The 16,565-nt window shown below is 43.4% G+C and overlaps 1 protein-coding gene across 1 annotated transcript in view; it reads right to left on the bottom strand.

Moving 5' to 3' along the window:
* Nucleotides 1-3,061: 3,061 nt before the first annotated feature.
* Nucleotides 3,062-16,565, bottom strand: part of SCN8A (sodium voltage-gated channel alpha subunit 8) — a 57,881-nt gene continuing 44,377 nt past the window's right edge. The window contains exons 21-28 of the mRNA XM_075049483.1: nucleotides 14,837-14,959; nucleotides 11,216-11,500; nucleotides 9,918-9,971; nucleotides 8,800-8,937; nucleotides 7,996-8,100; nucleotides 6,912-7,182; nucleotides 4,842-5,968; nucleotides 3,062-3,766 (exon numbers count right to left, since the gene is read on the bottom strand). Of these exons, the coding sequence (XP_074905584.1) occupies nucleotides 3,746-3,766; nucleotides 4,842-5,968; nucleotides 6,912-7,182; nucleotides 7,996-8,100; nucleotides 8,800-8,937; nucleotides 9,918-9,971; nucleotides 11,216-11,500; nucleotides 14,837-14,959 (2,124 nt within the window). The 3' untranslated portion in view covers nucleotides 3,062-3,745. The remainder of the gene's footprint in view (nucleotides 3,767-4,841; nucleotides 5,969-6,911; nucleotides 7,183-7,995; nucleotides 8,101-8,799; nucleotides 8,938-9,917; nucleotides 9,972-11,215; nucleotides 11,501-14,836; nucleotides 14,960-16,565) is intronic.

The following is a 16,565-nucleotide window of genomic DNA, read 5'->3' on the forward strand; positions in this document are numbered from 1 at the left end:
CAGTAGTTTGCTTGCACTAGCTGGCCTTAACTGAGCAGCAAAATTCACATTTGTTCAATAAATTGGACCAAAACTCTAATAGTAAAAATAATTTCAAAGTGCTATCCTCAGCCATTTGACTTGCAACTTCAGGTTAAATCCTGCTCTCCAACGAGGCAGAGGTAATACCTGCAGCTCATGCCCTGCTCAGCCCTTTGGGTCAAAACTGGGAAAGTTGGATGGGACGATGGGCTGATGGTGGGGTGTGGGTGTCCAGGTCGCCTGCTGCTGGCTGCAGCCCCAATTTAGGGCCCTTCAGCACCCTTGAGCAGCAGGACCCCACACTTGTACCCCAAGCACGGGTAAGGTCCCCACTGACCAGCCCTTGTCACTGCACGGGGGACACGTTATTGATTTTGGAGAAAGCAAGCTGAGAACAGGGACGTGAAGTTGTGGTCTTGCGGTGACGTGCCCAAGCGAGGGTTGCAGGGAAAGGTTCCCCCAGCCCTGTCCGTGCACGGGAGCCGCTGGCTCCCGGCCGCAGCTGCGCTGATGTTCGGAAGGGAACATCAAGATGCCGGGGAAGGGTTCGCTGGCGATTCTAGATCTGCTTTGGCTCATCTTTTTTAAGTGACTTTTAGTGCCAGCGAGAGGGGCTGCAGGGTTAAGCCCTGCAGACTGAAGTCTCCTCCCTTGCCAGAGCAGGTCCAAGGTGGGCGGCAGCAAGGGACGCGTCCGCGTCGCGCTGCGGCTGGACCTGCCGAAGGGCACCTACTTGCCCCGCAGACAGGAGCCCCGTGCAGACGCTGACCCCCCGACAGCATCGGTCCCCACGGACCCAGCGCGGGCAGCTCAGGACGGGGAGGAAGGCTGAGCTGTGTTTGCCAGGCACCCGCGGTGACCCAGCACCCAATAACACACCAAACTCCCTTCCAGCAGCTTCTACTGCAACTTACTCTGCTCTCTTCTGCATGCTTTAGATAAAAACACACTAAAAAAGCCTTGAAGGAAGGATGGAGGAGATGGAGGGGAAGGAGAATGCAACCAGTCAAATAATTGGGACACCAAGACAACCTTACCTTGTACAGTGAAAAGGGTAACATTTATTTTATTTTCTTTTGGCTTATAGTAACGTAATTGTTAATCATGTTGGGTAAGATCATTATGAGCCACCATGCAATTTCTAATACACTAATCTTCACTATTGATCTTTTACAGCTTTAACAATTTTTTTTTGCGGCAGAAAATAATTCAAACTCGGGTGTGGCCTCTATGTAACATCATGGTTTTATTTTAATTTGTTTTGTTCAACATTGGCTTCTATATTTTAAGAAAAAAAAAGGTGAACAGGAAAAGTGAATAAAGCAGATTGAATTGGTATTTCTTTATCGCTCTTCCCCTCTGCTCTTTGAAGAACACAGTCACAAATTAACCCAAAAGGGAGGATTTTATAAGTGGGGGAGGGAAGAGAGCAACTTGTTGTAGTCTTGATATTTGGCTATGTCTTTTTAATTGACAACACCACCCTTGCTTTATTCCCACAACCCTGAATTGGGAACATAAATTCTGTGCACACGTTTGAATTTGGAGATTTGCACATGACACGAATGTCCCTAATGCTCTTTGACCAAAGTTCCCTCTCTGTCTTTGGCTTCACCCAGTGAAGGTGCACAGAAATGCAGACCCATTGCTTTCAGCACCCGTGAGCTGTGGCTGATGGAAATATCTGCCCTCGGGAGGAAACAAAGAGAGAAAAACAAACCAAAAAAAAAAAAATCCCCCCGAAACTTTTCTTTGAGCAGAAGGACCGACTCCAGCTAACAAACAGTTGAAGAAACTGCTCATTCCTGTTCCTTCTCAGCAATGCTGACTGACAATGCCACTGGCCTCTTGCATTTAATACAGATCTAATGTTAAAAAAATAAATATATATACATAGTTTGAAGGGACTTTTTAAAGTACTTGAGTAGCTTAATGGAATTGCCAGCACGAACACTAAACGTACCAAGCTTCACCTACAAGTCAATAGCCCAGCTTAAGAACAATTATGAAGTTTAGCCAAATCTTGCATAGAAGTGGTCAACTTATTGCACATTGGAACCCAAAAATATATACTTTTGCTGTTGCAAAGACCATTTGCAATAAAGCTTTTTTTTTTTTTTAAATCTATTTTGGGGTGGAGGGTAGGGTTTTGTTTGTCTTTTTTTTTCTTTTCTTTAGGGGATGTTTACTGGCTATCTAAAGTCTAAGGAAAACAGAAAAATATTAAAAAAATAAAAATAAACATGGACAATGGCATAAGCCAGAAGCCATTCTATTATTTTTGTAGTTCTTTGTATTTACAAAAAGGCATGCTGATAAAATAAAATGATATATTACAGTATTTATAATATTCTCTTAAAAAGTTCAACCACACTTTTCAGCTATTTTTTCTTTTTTTTTTTTTTGTGCTGTTTACAATGTAGCCTGTACATATGTATGCAGTTTTTCTTTGTTATTATACATCATATCTTAGGAGCAACTGGGGCAAGAGCTGACAGGATAGAAAAGGTTCCTTGTTGTGTTCCTGGGTGCAGCAGAACTGCTCCACTGACATGGTGATGGCTAGGCTGCGCGTCGAGGACGCCGGACGTGGCACAGATGGCTGCTGGATGGCTTCCTGCTTGGTTTTGTTGGTTTGGTTTTTTTTTAAGTGACTCCTGTAATTTTCTGGGTTGTGAGATTATGCAAACCGAGATTCATCCTGCCATCAAGTTCTGTTGTCTTGGGGTTTGGGTTTTTTTTTTCCTGCTATTCTGGGTACCCTTAATTTGGTCCGCATTCAAACGCCCGCGCTCAACCTCAGCACCTCCTGATCGAGGCAAGCAGCAGCACTGACCCCTCGCTTCTCCTTCCAACCACCGGCGGAAAAGCGCCCGTGCTGCGGCGCTGCTGTCCTACCCTGTAAGAATACCCACGCTGGCCCTGAAGAAAAACATCTCAACCAGCGCAACGGCTGAGAGCTGGCTTAGTCATGAGGACACCATGAAAACAGGATCTGGGGATGTCTGAGTCTTGGTCATTGAGAAAAAGAAATGTTTGGACTTGGCTCGTGATGTTTCTGTGGCATTATTTACTGCTGCAGCGAGAACACTAGGCAAGAGGTAGCTCCGATTCCTACCCAACCTGCGGGGCCGTTTTAGTCGTTGCTCTATGAAAGCGTAAGAAATGGGAAGAACGTGAAGGCACCCGACAGCCGGCTCTCCACCCTGCACCCCGGGACGTGGCCCTTCCTGTGCTGCGTCTTGTTAAAAACCCTCGTGGCTACAGAAGCGAGAAACCCATGCAGCAACGAAGTGCAGAGCTGCAAAAAAACTTGTACCAAGGGAGGAAGGGTTCAGGGTTTCGGAAAGCCACCCATGGCTCTGCATCCCACCTGGAGGAGGAATCCTGATGGACAACTGAACGCTGTGAGGCATGTCCCCGTCCCCCAGCCCTGCTAGTGGGATCGCTTTGGGTAAGCTCCCCAAATTTCTACCGGTAGAGATAACATGCTACTTTTTTCAGCACTCATCTCCACCAAAAAAAAAAAAGTGTCTATGCTGCAGGATGGAGACTGAATAATAATTAATATTAATGATAAATATTGCAGGATACAAATGAACTTACTGACTGGTATTTAAGCCCTAGATTTTGGTTTTACAGTGACATAGTATAACAAGCCATTCTCAGTTTTTATCATCTCCCCTTGGATGAGGTCCAGAGCAGCATTTAGTTTTGTTATATTTCAGTGTGCAAAAAAGGATGGCTGTATGGAAAAAAAAAAAAAGACAAGTTGTTAAACATACACACACAATTATTTCATCTGCTTGTTTCTTTTTGTTGTTTTTTTTTTCCTCCTACTGGCGGGTCTACGAAAGATCGCTAAGAACTGGGAAGTATTGGTGAAGGGCATGATTATTGTTAAAGTTTATCTCCAAATACAGTGTACGGTAGTCAGTGGAGTGCCTCGAATTTATGGCTTAACACACTGCTGTGGACAGATTATTGAGTGTCTTGTGGTTTAATGGTTCCTCATGCATGGTTCCTGGTCACGGCATGCCATCATGCAAATCGTTTCTATGCATTGAACGAGCACTTTTTTTGGGGGGAATCAGCCTGAGCTGTCTCCAGGCTGAAGGTACCCGATTACCCCATCTCCCAAACCAAGTAAAGCCCATGTAGAAAGTAGAATGCAGATAATTAATATCAAATAAACTATGACAATTAAATGGCATGGGCTAAATGGGTGGTTTGTTTCTTTTCTCCTTTTTTTTTTTTGTTTTACTTGTTTTAACTTTTTTCTTTTTTTCTTTCTTTTTTTTTTTTTTTTTGCTGCTTAACTAAATGCAAATCTAGTTTTGCATGAACAAACCCTTTTAACACTGTGACTTCTGGGTTTTCTTTCAATAATAATCAACAAAATGGGAAAATAAAATCCATTTTTGGCTGCTTTGGAAAATACATGAATCCCAGCAGCAGGTTTTGTTTCTGTGTGTGTGTGTTTTATTTTGCTTGTTTGTCCTAAGTTGCATTGACTGATGTGGAACATGCAGTATCCACCTGCCCAAACAATAGAAAATCCTTTTTTTTTTTTTTTTTTTCCTTTTTTGTGTTTAAATGTTTGTTTACAAGGGTCCTTTAAACAGGTGGTAGGTCACTGCTTTAGATGCAACGCTGTCACACAGTAAGCAGACTAGGTTTGGTATAAGATCTTCAGGTAAGTGTCTCCACAGCTGTTCTGTATTGATATATTTCATGAAGTTTGTAAACAATCTTTTCACTTGCAAATATTTTAATTTGTACAATTCTATTATTTTGTCTCAACACTTGGATTCCCTGACCTCTTTTTGTCTTTTTGCTCTTTCTCGTCTTCCTTCCTCTGCCCGTTGCTGTTTCTCCTTCTCAGGTTTGGTAACACTGTCATATGATGGGAGAGATGCAGTAGATGGGGTACCCTCTTTTTTGTCCCTGTTTGTTCCTCCGTTTTCCAGTTTTGTGGAGACAGGCCTTCGGCTAATAAAGCCCCGTCTTGCTAAACGAGCCCTGTAAGCCCTCTGGATAACCACTGCTGAAACTTCTTCCTGCTTACGCCTCAGCGTAGTTGTGATAGGCTCATAAGACACTTTGGAAGGGTTGGATGCCACAAATCTTTCCTCCATCTGTTGTCTCAGTATATCCAGCTCTCCGCTGTCCCCCAGGACACGTTTGGTGAAGGCAAACAGGATGTCTAAACAGTGGATCCTGTCTCCACTTACCATAGGCAGATCCATGGCAATGAGTTCAATGGTGTTGGGTTTTGGAACGCGGAGAGGATGTTCCAAAGCATCAGCAAAGTCTGCGAGCTTGCTGTACTCTATGAACTGCGTGGCATCGGGGTCGAATTTCTCCCAGATCTCGTAGAAGGTCTCAAAGTCGTCCTCACTTAGTGGATCTGCGCTCTCCTCTGTCGCCACGCTGAAGTTCTCCAGGATGATGGCAATGTACATGTTGACCACAATTAGGAAGGAGATGATGATGTAACTCACAAAGAAAAATATCCCCACCGAAGGGTTCCCACAATCCCCCTTAAAACCACTCCCAGGGTGCTCTTTCTCTAGGTCGCAGTCTGGAGGCCGGTTTAGGATTGGCAGCAGCAGGCCATCCCAACCAGCTGATGTAGTGATCTGGAACAAGCAGATCATGCTGTTGCCAAAGGTCTCAAAATTGAACATATCATCTATGCCAGCCTCATGCTTGACGTAGGCAAAGTTTGACATGCCAAAGATGGAGAAGATGAACATGACCAAGAACAGCAAGAGGCCAATGTTGAACAAGGCAGGCAAGGACATCATTAAGGCAAAAAGCAAGGTGCGGATTCCTTTGGCTCCTTTGATCAAACGCAGGATACGTCCAATGCGAGCCAGTCGGATGACTCGGAAGAGAGTGGGTGACACAAAATACTTCTCAATGATTTCAGCCAGGAACATTCCTAAAGAAGAAGAGAAGGAACAAGTGTGACAATGGAGATGTGCAGGCTGCTGCTGCTTCTGAACCTAGCCAAGGGACTGGGCACACAGAACACCTGGGTCAGATTTTCAAAGAGGGGGTCTGCAATTAACAGGCCTCACCTTCAGGCAGCTAAGTCTTAGCTAGATGCTCTGGCTCCCTAAGTACTTCTCCTCAATGGAGAGAGAGAGGGGTACAGCTGCAGAGCAAGTGATTCATTCCACCTGGATAAGGATGGATGAGTTGCTTCTTGGAGATGTCTAGCTCTCAGTGCCTAACTCTGCCATAGGAGTCAGCCTATGGACTCTATTTTGAAGGTGCTAAAAAATGTGTAAGATAAATCTTATTTCAAGCAGCAGCCAAACCTGGATCTGAGTTTTAGACTGCCGGACAGTCTCTAAATGTTGGTGCTTTGTCAGTATGCCTGGGCAGAGCTGCGTGCAGCCAAGCTTTTTGAGTGACCCTGTCATATTTGTGAGGTTATGCGTATTTTACAGATTAGATGCTAAAAGACCAAAAACCTGTTGGAGGAAACTGATTGATTCAACATTCAACCAAACTGCAAACAAGAGTTCAAATCACATGCTGATGTAGGAAGCACTGCAATGCTATTTTCAGTGGTTAGTAAGCATTATAACAGTCTGATGAGGTGAGTAAAATCTCTGTTTTTAAAGACAGGGAGAGTAATTGTCAAGTGTTTTACTCCATACAACTGGAAATGAATGCCAGAACAGAGGGAGGAGGGTGCATTAGTCAGGCCTTCAAGCTGCCAAATTCTGCCACAGTCTCTCTTCACAAGGCTAAAAAGAGAACCTAGAAGTCCTGGTAGCTATATATCCCCTTCAAAGATAAGAATGCGCTCTACTCTGCAACCACCAAGACAGCCTAGCACTCACAGACCTCTATCTAATTGGTGTCGCACTTACCCACGATGGACAGAATCACAACCACGAAGTCAAAAATGTTCCACCCGATGGTGAAATAATAGTGCCGCAAGGCGAACATCTTCAGCACACACTCACAGGTGAAGAAGATGACAAACACCAGGTTGATCCAGTAAAGGATGTCCTCCATCTGCTTGCTTTGTGTGTCCGTCTCCACCATCATGGTCACCATGTTGAGGCAAATGAGCATCATGATGACTATATCAAATGCTTGCTGAGTAACAAAGTCAAAGACAGCTCCTTGAATGCGGTTCTGTGCAACAGGAGAGAGACAATGAACCAAACAAGTCTGAACAAAAATCTACCATTAGTCAACAAATTATTGCACTGTTGGTGGAAACAGGGATGAGGACATAATTTTTTCAGTATCTTATGAAGCTTTCAAAGCAAACTGGTAGCCCCAATTTGACCTGTTTATGGGAAAGGTAAGAAAATGCTATTATTTATACCCCAAACATGCTACCATAACCCTATTTCCAGCATACCTGCCTCTTTCTTGAGGCCAAAGGTAGAGCGATGCACTTCCATTACAACCGGAGAAAGCAGCCACATCTACCTTGCAGTGGTGACTCTGACCGCAGGGTACTTGAACTAGATTTTCAACTAACTCTTTTGCATCCTGGCAGCAGTCTAGTTCCAGCTGCAGGCAAAGCAGCAGGATGCCTTATCCACAGCAGTATCTAAGGGACTCAGCCAATAGCACATGCAAAGCCTTTCAAGAAAGCAGGGAAATGCACTTAGGTCTCGATCAGTGCAACTCATAAGGCTGGCTAATTGTCCAAGATCCTGCTCACTAACATCAGGAGGCCTCCTACTCTCCATCTATAGCCTCCCAGCCAGACAGGGTTTTCAGATTGTTTTGTTGATTCAAGTGAGCCATCTGATTAACATCAACCACAGCTGTAGCATTTTAACCTTTCTCAGATGATACCTGAATTATAACAACAAGACCATGGTGATGTGGAGTTCAGCATGAATTAGAACAAAGGATGCTTTTGGAGCCAAAGCTCCTTTGAAAGTCTACTCTGCAGGTTTTTACCTTCAGTTCCCTTTGTAACATACTCACCAGAGGTCGGGGAATAGGTTTTTGAGGTTTCTTTGAGCCCAGTTTTTTCATGGCATTATAGTACTTCTTTTGTTCTTCTGTCATGAAAATATCTTGACCTCCAAAGTAAAGGGGCAAAAGGAAAACTGGTTACAATCAGCTCATACACCAGAAGGGAAAGGAATAACATCCTAGCTAAGTCATGAGGATACCTGCCATATGGGAAGTTGGTGGCAGCTATTTTAGACAGAAATAACTTATACTAATACCCAAGGTGTACTGATTTTCCTTTAAAGAAAACTGGCTATTTTTCCTATGAATAACCTGTTTTATTGCACGACATCCTTCCCCATTCCCTCTATCTCATTTGTGATAAACAGGTAGCAGAGATGTCAGGCCATTTAGCCTACACATCCTCAGCTTGGCTTGCAAAGAAGAAAAGCAGTATATGACAGAGACGTGGAGGGAGAGGGAAGGAAGACATCTTACTTCCAGTCTGTATATTTTAGTCAAGGCAAAAAAAACCAGAAATGCATGAAAATTAGTCTAGGGAAAATGTCTAATCTGGGTGGAGTTTTACATGAAGATTTGGGCTGCCTCTTGTACTCCCTGAGCCTGTTCAGCCAGTCTCAGTGGGGCTGGGTAGGGAGTGATGCAGTAAGAGTCATAGCGGTTCTGCAGCCCGCAGCTCTAGGAGGGGAGGCTTGTGCCCCAGACTGAAGGTCCTTGGGCTTTATTTTGCAGAAAAACCCACCAGCCTGAAGGCTCAATGTTGCTCTAACAGGTCTCAGCTCCCCTACTAATCAGCAAACACAGATCACTTATCTTTTTCTTTTGTTGATTGAAGTTGTCAATGATGACACCAATGAACAAGTTCAGGGTGAAAAAGGAGCCAAAGATAATGAAGATAACAAAATATATGTACATGTAAATGTTGTCCTCATACTTGGGTTGCTCTTCTTGCTGAATGGGAGATGAGAAGAGAAATAAATGACATTTCAAAGACATCATACAAATATAGTCAAAATGAGATTGGTCATGTTTCCAAGTATTCCCATGTAAGGCAGTCCTGCTTTATAAAGCTGTAGTTATATATGGAAAACTGTGCCCTCACACTGTTTTAAGTAAAGCAAAAAGTATATGCATGTATATTGTACGTATATACCAGGAGAATGGTGATCTAATTTTCAGAAATATAATATGCTACAGTTTAAACTGACTTTAACTGTAAATGAGGTCAGTGCCCATAAAATATATAGTAATTTGCAAATTACAAAGGAAATGATCATTTTAATGACAAGCACTGTCAAAGTGAAGACATCGTTCTTTCTTTTGAAGAGGGACATGTAAGACCAGAAAGAGAAGAACATTTTTTACACTGTCCTGACATAGCCAAGCTACTTGTTTCCAACCCTGCATTCAGTGTAGGACAAGGAAATCCACTTAAAAATCTTTTCATATAAAACCAAGAGAAGGAAAAAAATTAGAAAGCAAAAAGGAAGTAATGGTATTTGCATGATTTCAGCATGCATGAACAACAGAAGTGTCTGAAGAGCGAGCTCCAACCCAGACATAATTTCAAAACTGTATTCAAACCAACACTCGGGCTCCCATGTAGATGCAAGGTTCATGGAGGACCACGTGGCTAATTCCTCCCCATAATTTATTCTGATGATGAAATATACAACTTCATTGTATTCCTTTCTTCACTGTATTTCTACTCCAGCAGGAGCTTCCCTGCCCCTAAAGCATCCAGAATAACCCTGCCCTCTTCTGGATTTTCTTGAGCATCTTTTAAGTTATCACACTAACAGAGCAAATGAAACAATCACAGCATTAAATACATAATGTAAGCATAGTTCTACAATTTTTACTCTTAATTTTACCAAAGCAAAACAGCAGAGTGAAATACTGGGAAGTGAGGTTGTGGTCATGCACTTTACCTTTCTGGAATCTACTGCTGCATACATGATGTCCATCCAGCCCTTGAAAGTAGCCTAGCAAAGAAAAACACATGTTCTCTTAGGACTCACCCAAAGTCAAAGAACAAGTCTGATTTGTGCCAGCTATGTCAAGGATTCCCTGGCACTCTTGAATGCCCCGTATGCTGAACTTTAACATTACTTAAATATTTCTCTTTTCGTTCAATCTAAATGACACAAATCAACCTTGAGAAGCGAGCCCATGTGAACCTCTCAAAGTTCAACAAGGCCAAGTGCAAGGTCCTGTACCTGGGTTGGGGCAATCCCCGGAATCAATCCAGGCTGGGGGCTGAAGGGATCGAGAGCAGCCCTGCCGAGAAGGACTTGGGGGCACTGAGGGATGAAAAACTGGACATGAGCTGGCAATGGGCGCTCACAGCCCAGAAAGCCAACCATCTCCTGGGCTGCATCACCAGCAGCGTGGCCAGCAGGTCAAGGGAGGGGATTCTGCCCCTCTGCTCCGCTCTGGTGAGACCCCCCCAGAGCACTGCATCCACCTCCGGGGTCCCCAGCACAGGAAAGACATGGACGTGTTGGAGTGGGTCCTGAGGAGGGCCACAAAAACAATCCGAGGGCTGGAACACCTCTCCTATGAAGAAAGGCTGAGAGAGTTGGGGTTGTTCAGCCTGGAGAAGAGAAGGCTCCAGAGAGACCTTATAGCAGCCTTTCAATACTTAAAGGGGGCTTATAAGAAAGATGTGGACAAACTTTTTAGCAGGGCCCATTGCGACAGGACAAGGGTTAACAGTTTTAAACTAAAAGAGGGAGGATTTAGACTAGATATAAGGAAGAAATTTTTTACAATGAGGGTGATGAAACACTGGCATAGGCTGCTCAGAGAGGTGGTGGATGCCCCATCCCTGGAACCATTCATGGTCAGGTTGGATGGGGGCCTCGGCAGCCTGATCGAGTTGGGGATGTCCCTGCTCATGGCAGGGGGGTTGGACTGGATGGCCTTGGAAGGTCCCTTCCAACCCAAACTATTCTATGATTCTATGATAAATGAATCTAAACAGGTTTACTGTTGTCTCATGGAAGGTTTTTTAGACTCTTTGAAGAGCAGAGTTGGGGTCACCTGCTGTGCTGGGAGACCCCCACTACGCAAAGGTATGAAAGATAAAATGCCAATTTTATTCCAGATCCAAGCCCAAGTGGGATTAACAGGATGCTGTATTTCATGGAGAGAGGGAAGCAGTCAAAAGGCATTAGAAGCAGCTCATCTTTACCACTACTAGGGAGATGGTGAAAGCAAAACTTACAACTTGCAGAAGAGCCAGATATCCTGCCCCAACGTTGTCAAAGTTAATTTTCACATTCTTCCATCTAATCTCAGTGGAGTTGGGTGGCATCAGTGCTTCGCAGTCTGTCTTGTTGTTAACAATATTTATTTCAAAGCGCTCCTCAGCTGTTTCATTAAAGCAGTAATGATATTTCCCGGCAAACAGGTTAACCCCCATAATGCTGAAAATCAGCCAGAAGATAAGGCAGACCAACAACACATTCATAATGGAAGGGATAGCGCCAACCAAGGCGTTGACAACCACCTGTGTTGGAAGGGGTGGGAAAAAGTTTCAGTATAAAACACAAGGCAGGAAACAGCAAGCATCAATACAGCTGTTTTTGGGGGGGGAATAGGAGGTAAGGCCACTGACAGATCTGTGGCATTTACTCCATGCAGAAGTTGGCAGTGAACTTATTCCAAGCGGTAAAAAAATTCTGCTTAAAAGCCACCTACTGAAGCTCTGTTTTTAAAATAAAACAGGCCACGTTGTTAGATTTACTGGGTTTGATTTTGGATTGTTACTTCTTCAGTTAAACAACAATTATTTTCAATAATTTTAGTTGCCAAAAGGGAGATGGGGGCATTACTGAGTGAGGCTCAGACTCTCTTCTTAGTAACAAACAGGCTCCTAGCTAAAATTTTCTCAGAGCCAAGTTTGAGGACACTTTTGCTCATGGATTTGATGGCTCTTATCAGCCAGTGGCCCTTACGGCCATTCCCCACTTTCAAACAAGGCTGTTATCACTTCAAAGCCTGCCTCCTGCTCCCACCGAGGTCACCAGCAAACTGCGTGGCACTGACTTCGGTGGGAACAGGACCAAGCCCGGCATTGCTCTGTTAAGACTAAGCAGTGAGTCGCTATAAACATCAAGATCATATTTGTGACTAAGCAAGGCCAATCATGTTGTCTCAGGCAGACAGCTGAGCATGCAGCTATGCAGGCTCAAGAAGACAGAAAAGCCATGTTCCTTCCTCCAAACTGCAGCAAACACAGCGGGAAGCGATAAGGGGTTTTGTCAGAGCTCGTATCTTCCACCATCTCCTAATTTTAGCCTTTCACAGTTTGGGAGCACCATGTCCCTAAGCATCGCTGGCCAACATATGACAAAATGTAAGCTATCAGGCTTTTAATAGAGTTAGGTCAGCAGGATATTAAATCTTTTATTATGATCTCCTAATTTAGATTCCTTTAATAGATGAACAGAATCTAAAGTGTTTTTACCCCTTTGCCTTAGTTTTGAAAGACTACTCAATTACACAGTGATTTGGGAGTCCTCAAGTAGTAGCACCTGAGCCACAACTGGTCCTGGCCACCATCAAGTGTCCCCTCTCCTCCTGCAACATCTGTTTGCTGGATGCAACCACCACACACATGATAAGCTCTGCAGCAAGCACCTGTCCTCCAGGAAAAGTGAACACAACAGTGATCTAGACAGTAAGTAGCATGACAACAACTGGTAAATGACATCGTGAATTCATCACTGTATACCCAGTGAGGTATAAAGACACAGGTCGGAGTCGAGCCCTCCAGACAGGCTCTATACAGAATGCCTTTGCTTTCATTCTCCCTTCATCCAAACAGGATGCTCTGCTGCTGAACATCAATACAGCAGCAGTACGCCTTTTTGGTTCAAGATCCTTCAGATATCAATATGCTGGTTTATTCCAGTTTATCATGGGAAGCAAAAAAAGTGTCATATCCTCCTGAAATATGGTCACTTACAGTACAGTAAATTTATACAGCATTCAAAAAGATCTGAGAGAAGGAACATGGCTTTTGTGTGCAGACTGACAAAAATGCATGCACGTTTCATAACATTACTGTCAAACTTCCTGAATAATTTAAGAGCAGAGCAAGCTCTTGAAAATGCAGATTACTATGGAGTAGAGAAAAGCAAAGAACTACATTTTATGTTTCCTTTGCAAAGGCATTTCAAATCTCTATTCTCTGGCTCAGAAGAATTGTTCTGGTTGTATGGGGCAGCAACACTTGTCTTCAAGTCAAAACAAAGGAAAAATAATTGGATTTAGGTAACTAACAGGGCTGCAGTCGTAACTCTCTATCAATTTTGCTGTGGTGAAAATCTCCCACTTTAAGCATGCGAATTTCCTGATTGTGCATTGGAAATCACAGCTTCTCTCCAGAACGGCTTAAAAATAGCTTTTAATATCTACAGGTTTAGTGCTAGGTCTTTTCCTTTGTGATCATACTCTCAGGTGGGACCTGAACCCAGCCCAGCAAAAGCTCTGGCTTTGTGTCAGTGGAAAAGTTTTCATCCTTTGTGCCTGTATTATAGAATAAAGTTTAGAATTAAGCTAACTGACACAAAGAAATAATAGCAGGATAACATATTAGGGAAGAAACAACCCTCTTTGGATTTATATCATTTATTCCTATCGCCTCCTATGGAATTTGAGGATTCCTGATGAGCTCTCATTACCTTTCTCGCGCTGTATTTTGTGCTCAGTTATACTACAGCGAATTCAAAGGAGATCAGAAGGATCCAGGTGGAATTGCTCCAGTCAGACCCTGAAGTAAAACTGCGACTGCTATTCTCTTCCCTTTTTTTTTTTTTAATACATAATTTTATCTCTTGTAGTATCTCTAATTGTGAGCTAACTAGGATTTAGCATGAAAGACCTACATTATTGTTCTACGAGCAACTGGGAAACCCATTAATACAACATACGCTCTACTTAACAGAAACATACAATTTTTTTGCATGTTCTTATAAGACTATTTCAATCCCAAATGGAAAAAAAGCACCAAAATACAGAATATTAGTGGCAAAGTAGCGAGACACTGCACTAATTTCAAATCCCCAAGAGAGTGGTGCTGTCTAACAATTTGAGGAAAGCTTGTTAAGTTCAATGCTTTGCTTGTGCTTTGTTGCTAGTTCCACAGTGACAGGACAGGGGACCGTAAAGCATGGTAAAAGGGAGGGAGTGGAAAGGAAAAGCTTCACTATCAGACAAGGCTTCCAGTCACCACCAGACTGGACCGAGAACAACAAGGTGCAACAAGAGGAATTAAACCAAAGCCTTTTTTGCAAACAGCTGAGCTCCCCGCCAGTCCCTTCCTGAAGGCCTGAGTGATCCGAGAAAGGAAGCAGCCTTTTACCCCCTTGTAGGCAGATTACATTTTTAAAAACCCCTCAGATAAAGTCTTTCAATCCAATTCCACCAGCGGCCAACACCTAGAGGGGCTGGAGACACTGAGGTGGTTCAAATTCTGCTTCTTTGCACCTGGTGATTCTCCCTAGATAAAAAAAGTTACAGCTGAGAAGCCCCCTCAGATGCTAGAGGTAAAAGCCAGGCTAAATGAGAACAGCCAAGTGTTAACATTGTCTACAAATGGCATGTGGTTTGGGCCAGTAATTAATGTAATGAGGCAGCTTAATGCATCTCCCTTTCTTAAGAGGGAAGGGTGCAGCGGTGGGCAGGGTGAGGGGACATCCACGGTAGAGGTGATCGAGTCAGCAGCTGCATCATGATTCTGTTTGGAATTTTCTTTCCACCAGTTTTGATCAGTTCTAGCATGCTTAAAAAAAACCGCTCCACAGGCATGCAGAAGGATCAGCTGCTAATGGCATCTTACCCTCATCCCCTCAAATCGGGACAACGCTCTTAAAGGCCTCAAAGCTCTTAGTGTCCTAAGGGACTTTATGGCACCTAGTTCCGAGTAGCCCAGGGCATTAGCTATAAGGCTGACTAAAGAGACCTACACAGAAAATAGAGAAAAAAAAAAAAAAAGAAAGAAAAAAAGAAAGAAAAAAGAAAAAGAAAAAGAAAAAAAAGGTTCCAGACTGTTAGAATGAATCCCCTAGCACTGATTGCCCAGCCCAGACTGCCAGCCTGGGCGGCCCCCATAATAAATACCGAAGACATGACACCAGCTGCCTACTTCACTTGACTGAAACGACCTGGAAGGAAATAATGCGGTTGAGAAAGGCATAAGAAAAGAACATAGGGGAAAGATAAGTGAGAGAAAGGCAGAGACACACAGACGGAGAAGGGGTCTGTCGGAAGGAAGAGCCCAAACGATGACAAAAACCTTACCCTCGCCCTTTACTGTCTGCAGGATCCCAGCGGCTCCCATTAAATTTAAGCCAGACAAATTTTAAAGGTACCTATGAGAAAGAATACAGATAAATACACACACTGCACAAACTGCACTCAACTTGTATAGCAAGCCACCGTGCTCACGCTGAGTGGTGGTGCTTCATCCGTGGCAATGGCCTTCAGGGACAGGACGTGTGCCTGAGCTTGCTTCTGCCAAAATAATTCTGAAAAATGTAAACACTGACCCCGTCACGCATGGTGCGGAGGCAGCCAATTCCAACATTTACTGCCTGAAAACCCAAGGATGGCTGTGTTTTTTCTGCTTGTAATACAGAGCAACTGTTGCGTGCTTTTTTTGCCTGCTTGAAGTTGCAGTGACATTTGTGAGCATCTCTGAGGGAGAATGAGGATGGGTAAGCCCATTTTACAGATGGGCAAACTGAGGTGTAGAGCAATTGTGTGGTTGCTCAGGCTCATACACTGAAACTATGACACAGCTGGGGACAGCTTTCTTATATCTGTTTTTCAACACCATAACCACAAAGACTGCCTATTTCCTTTAGCAGCCTGGAATCAGCTTTAGGCTCTACACTTGTGAATTACCAAATATCCTTAACCAAAGGGTACTGAGGGCAGCTCAGGGTCCCGCAGGATTAAGCCCTGTATTACCAAAAGCCTGAAAGCATGGGGCCATCTACTTTTTGACCTGGCATGTGTGTTTAGGGCAGCAGTCCATTCCCCATGCGAGTCAATGGAAAACTCTTTAGATTAGATCAGACATGACTTGGCCATATGTAAAGAGTATCTACAGACACCGTTTCATCAGCATCGCACTATCTTCCATTTTTGGCTAGTATCACATTACAGACACAGATAAGAACAGATATATCAACCTTTTTCAAGGAAAAAAAAAAAAGACATCAATATACAGTAACAAATAATGGAAAAACATGAGACCTCCTCCTATAACAGGTGGGGGTTTTTAGCTTAATTCTCAGAACAGGACACTTCCTATTTATCATTCTTTTAAAATAAAGGGATATTAAGATAATAACGTGAAATTAATTATAAGGACGATTCTTATTCCACACATATTCCAGGGAAATTTCAGAACCAGTTTTCAAATGCATGAACATGTGGGAAAACATAGAGACTTCATCTCATTTTACTGTTTGTGCATGTGCTTCACACTTTTTCTGTCTTCATATCTGCCCCAAAATAAGTGGCCACAACATATGGCAACACAGCTCTCTGTTTTTTCCATG

Source organism: Buteo buteo, chromosome 17 (genome assembly GCF_964188355.1).
Source record: "Buteo buteo chromosome 17, bButBut1.hap1.1, whole genome shotgun sequence".
In the NCBI taxonomy this organism is placed as follows: Eukaryota; Metazoa; Chordata; class Aves; order Accipitriformes; family Accipitridae; genus Buteo; species Buteo buteo.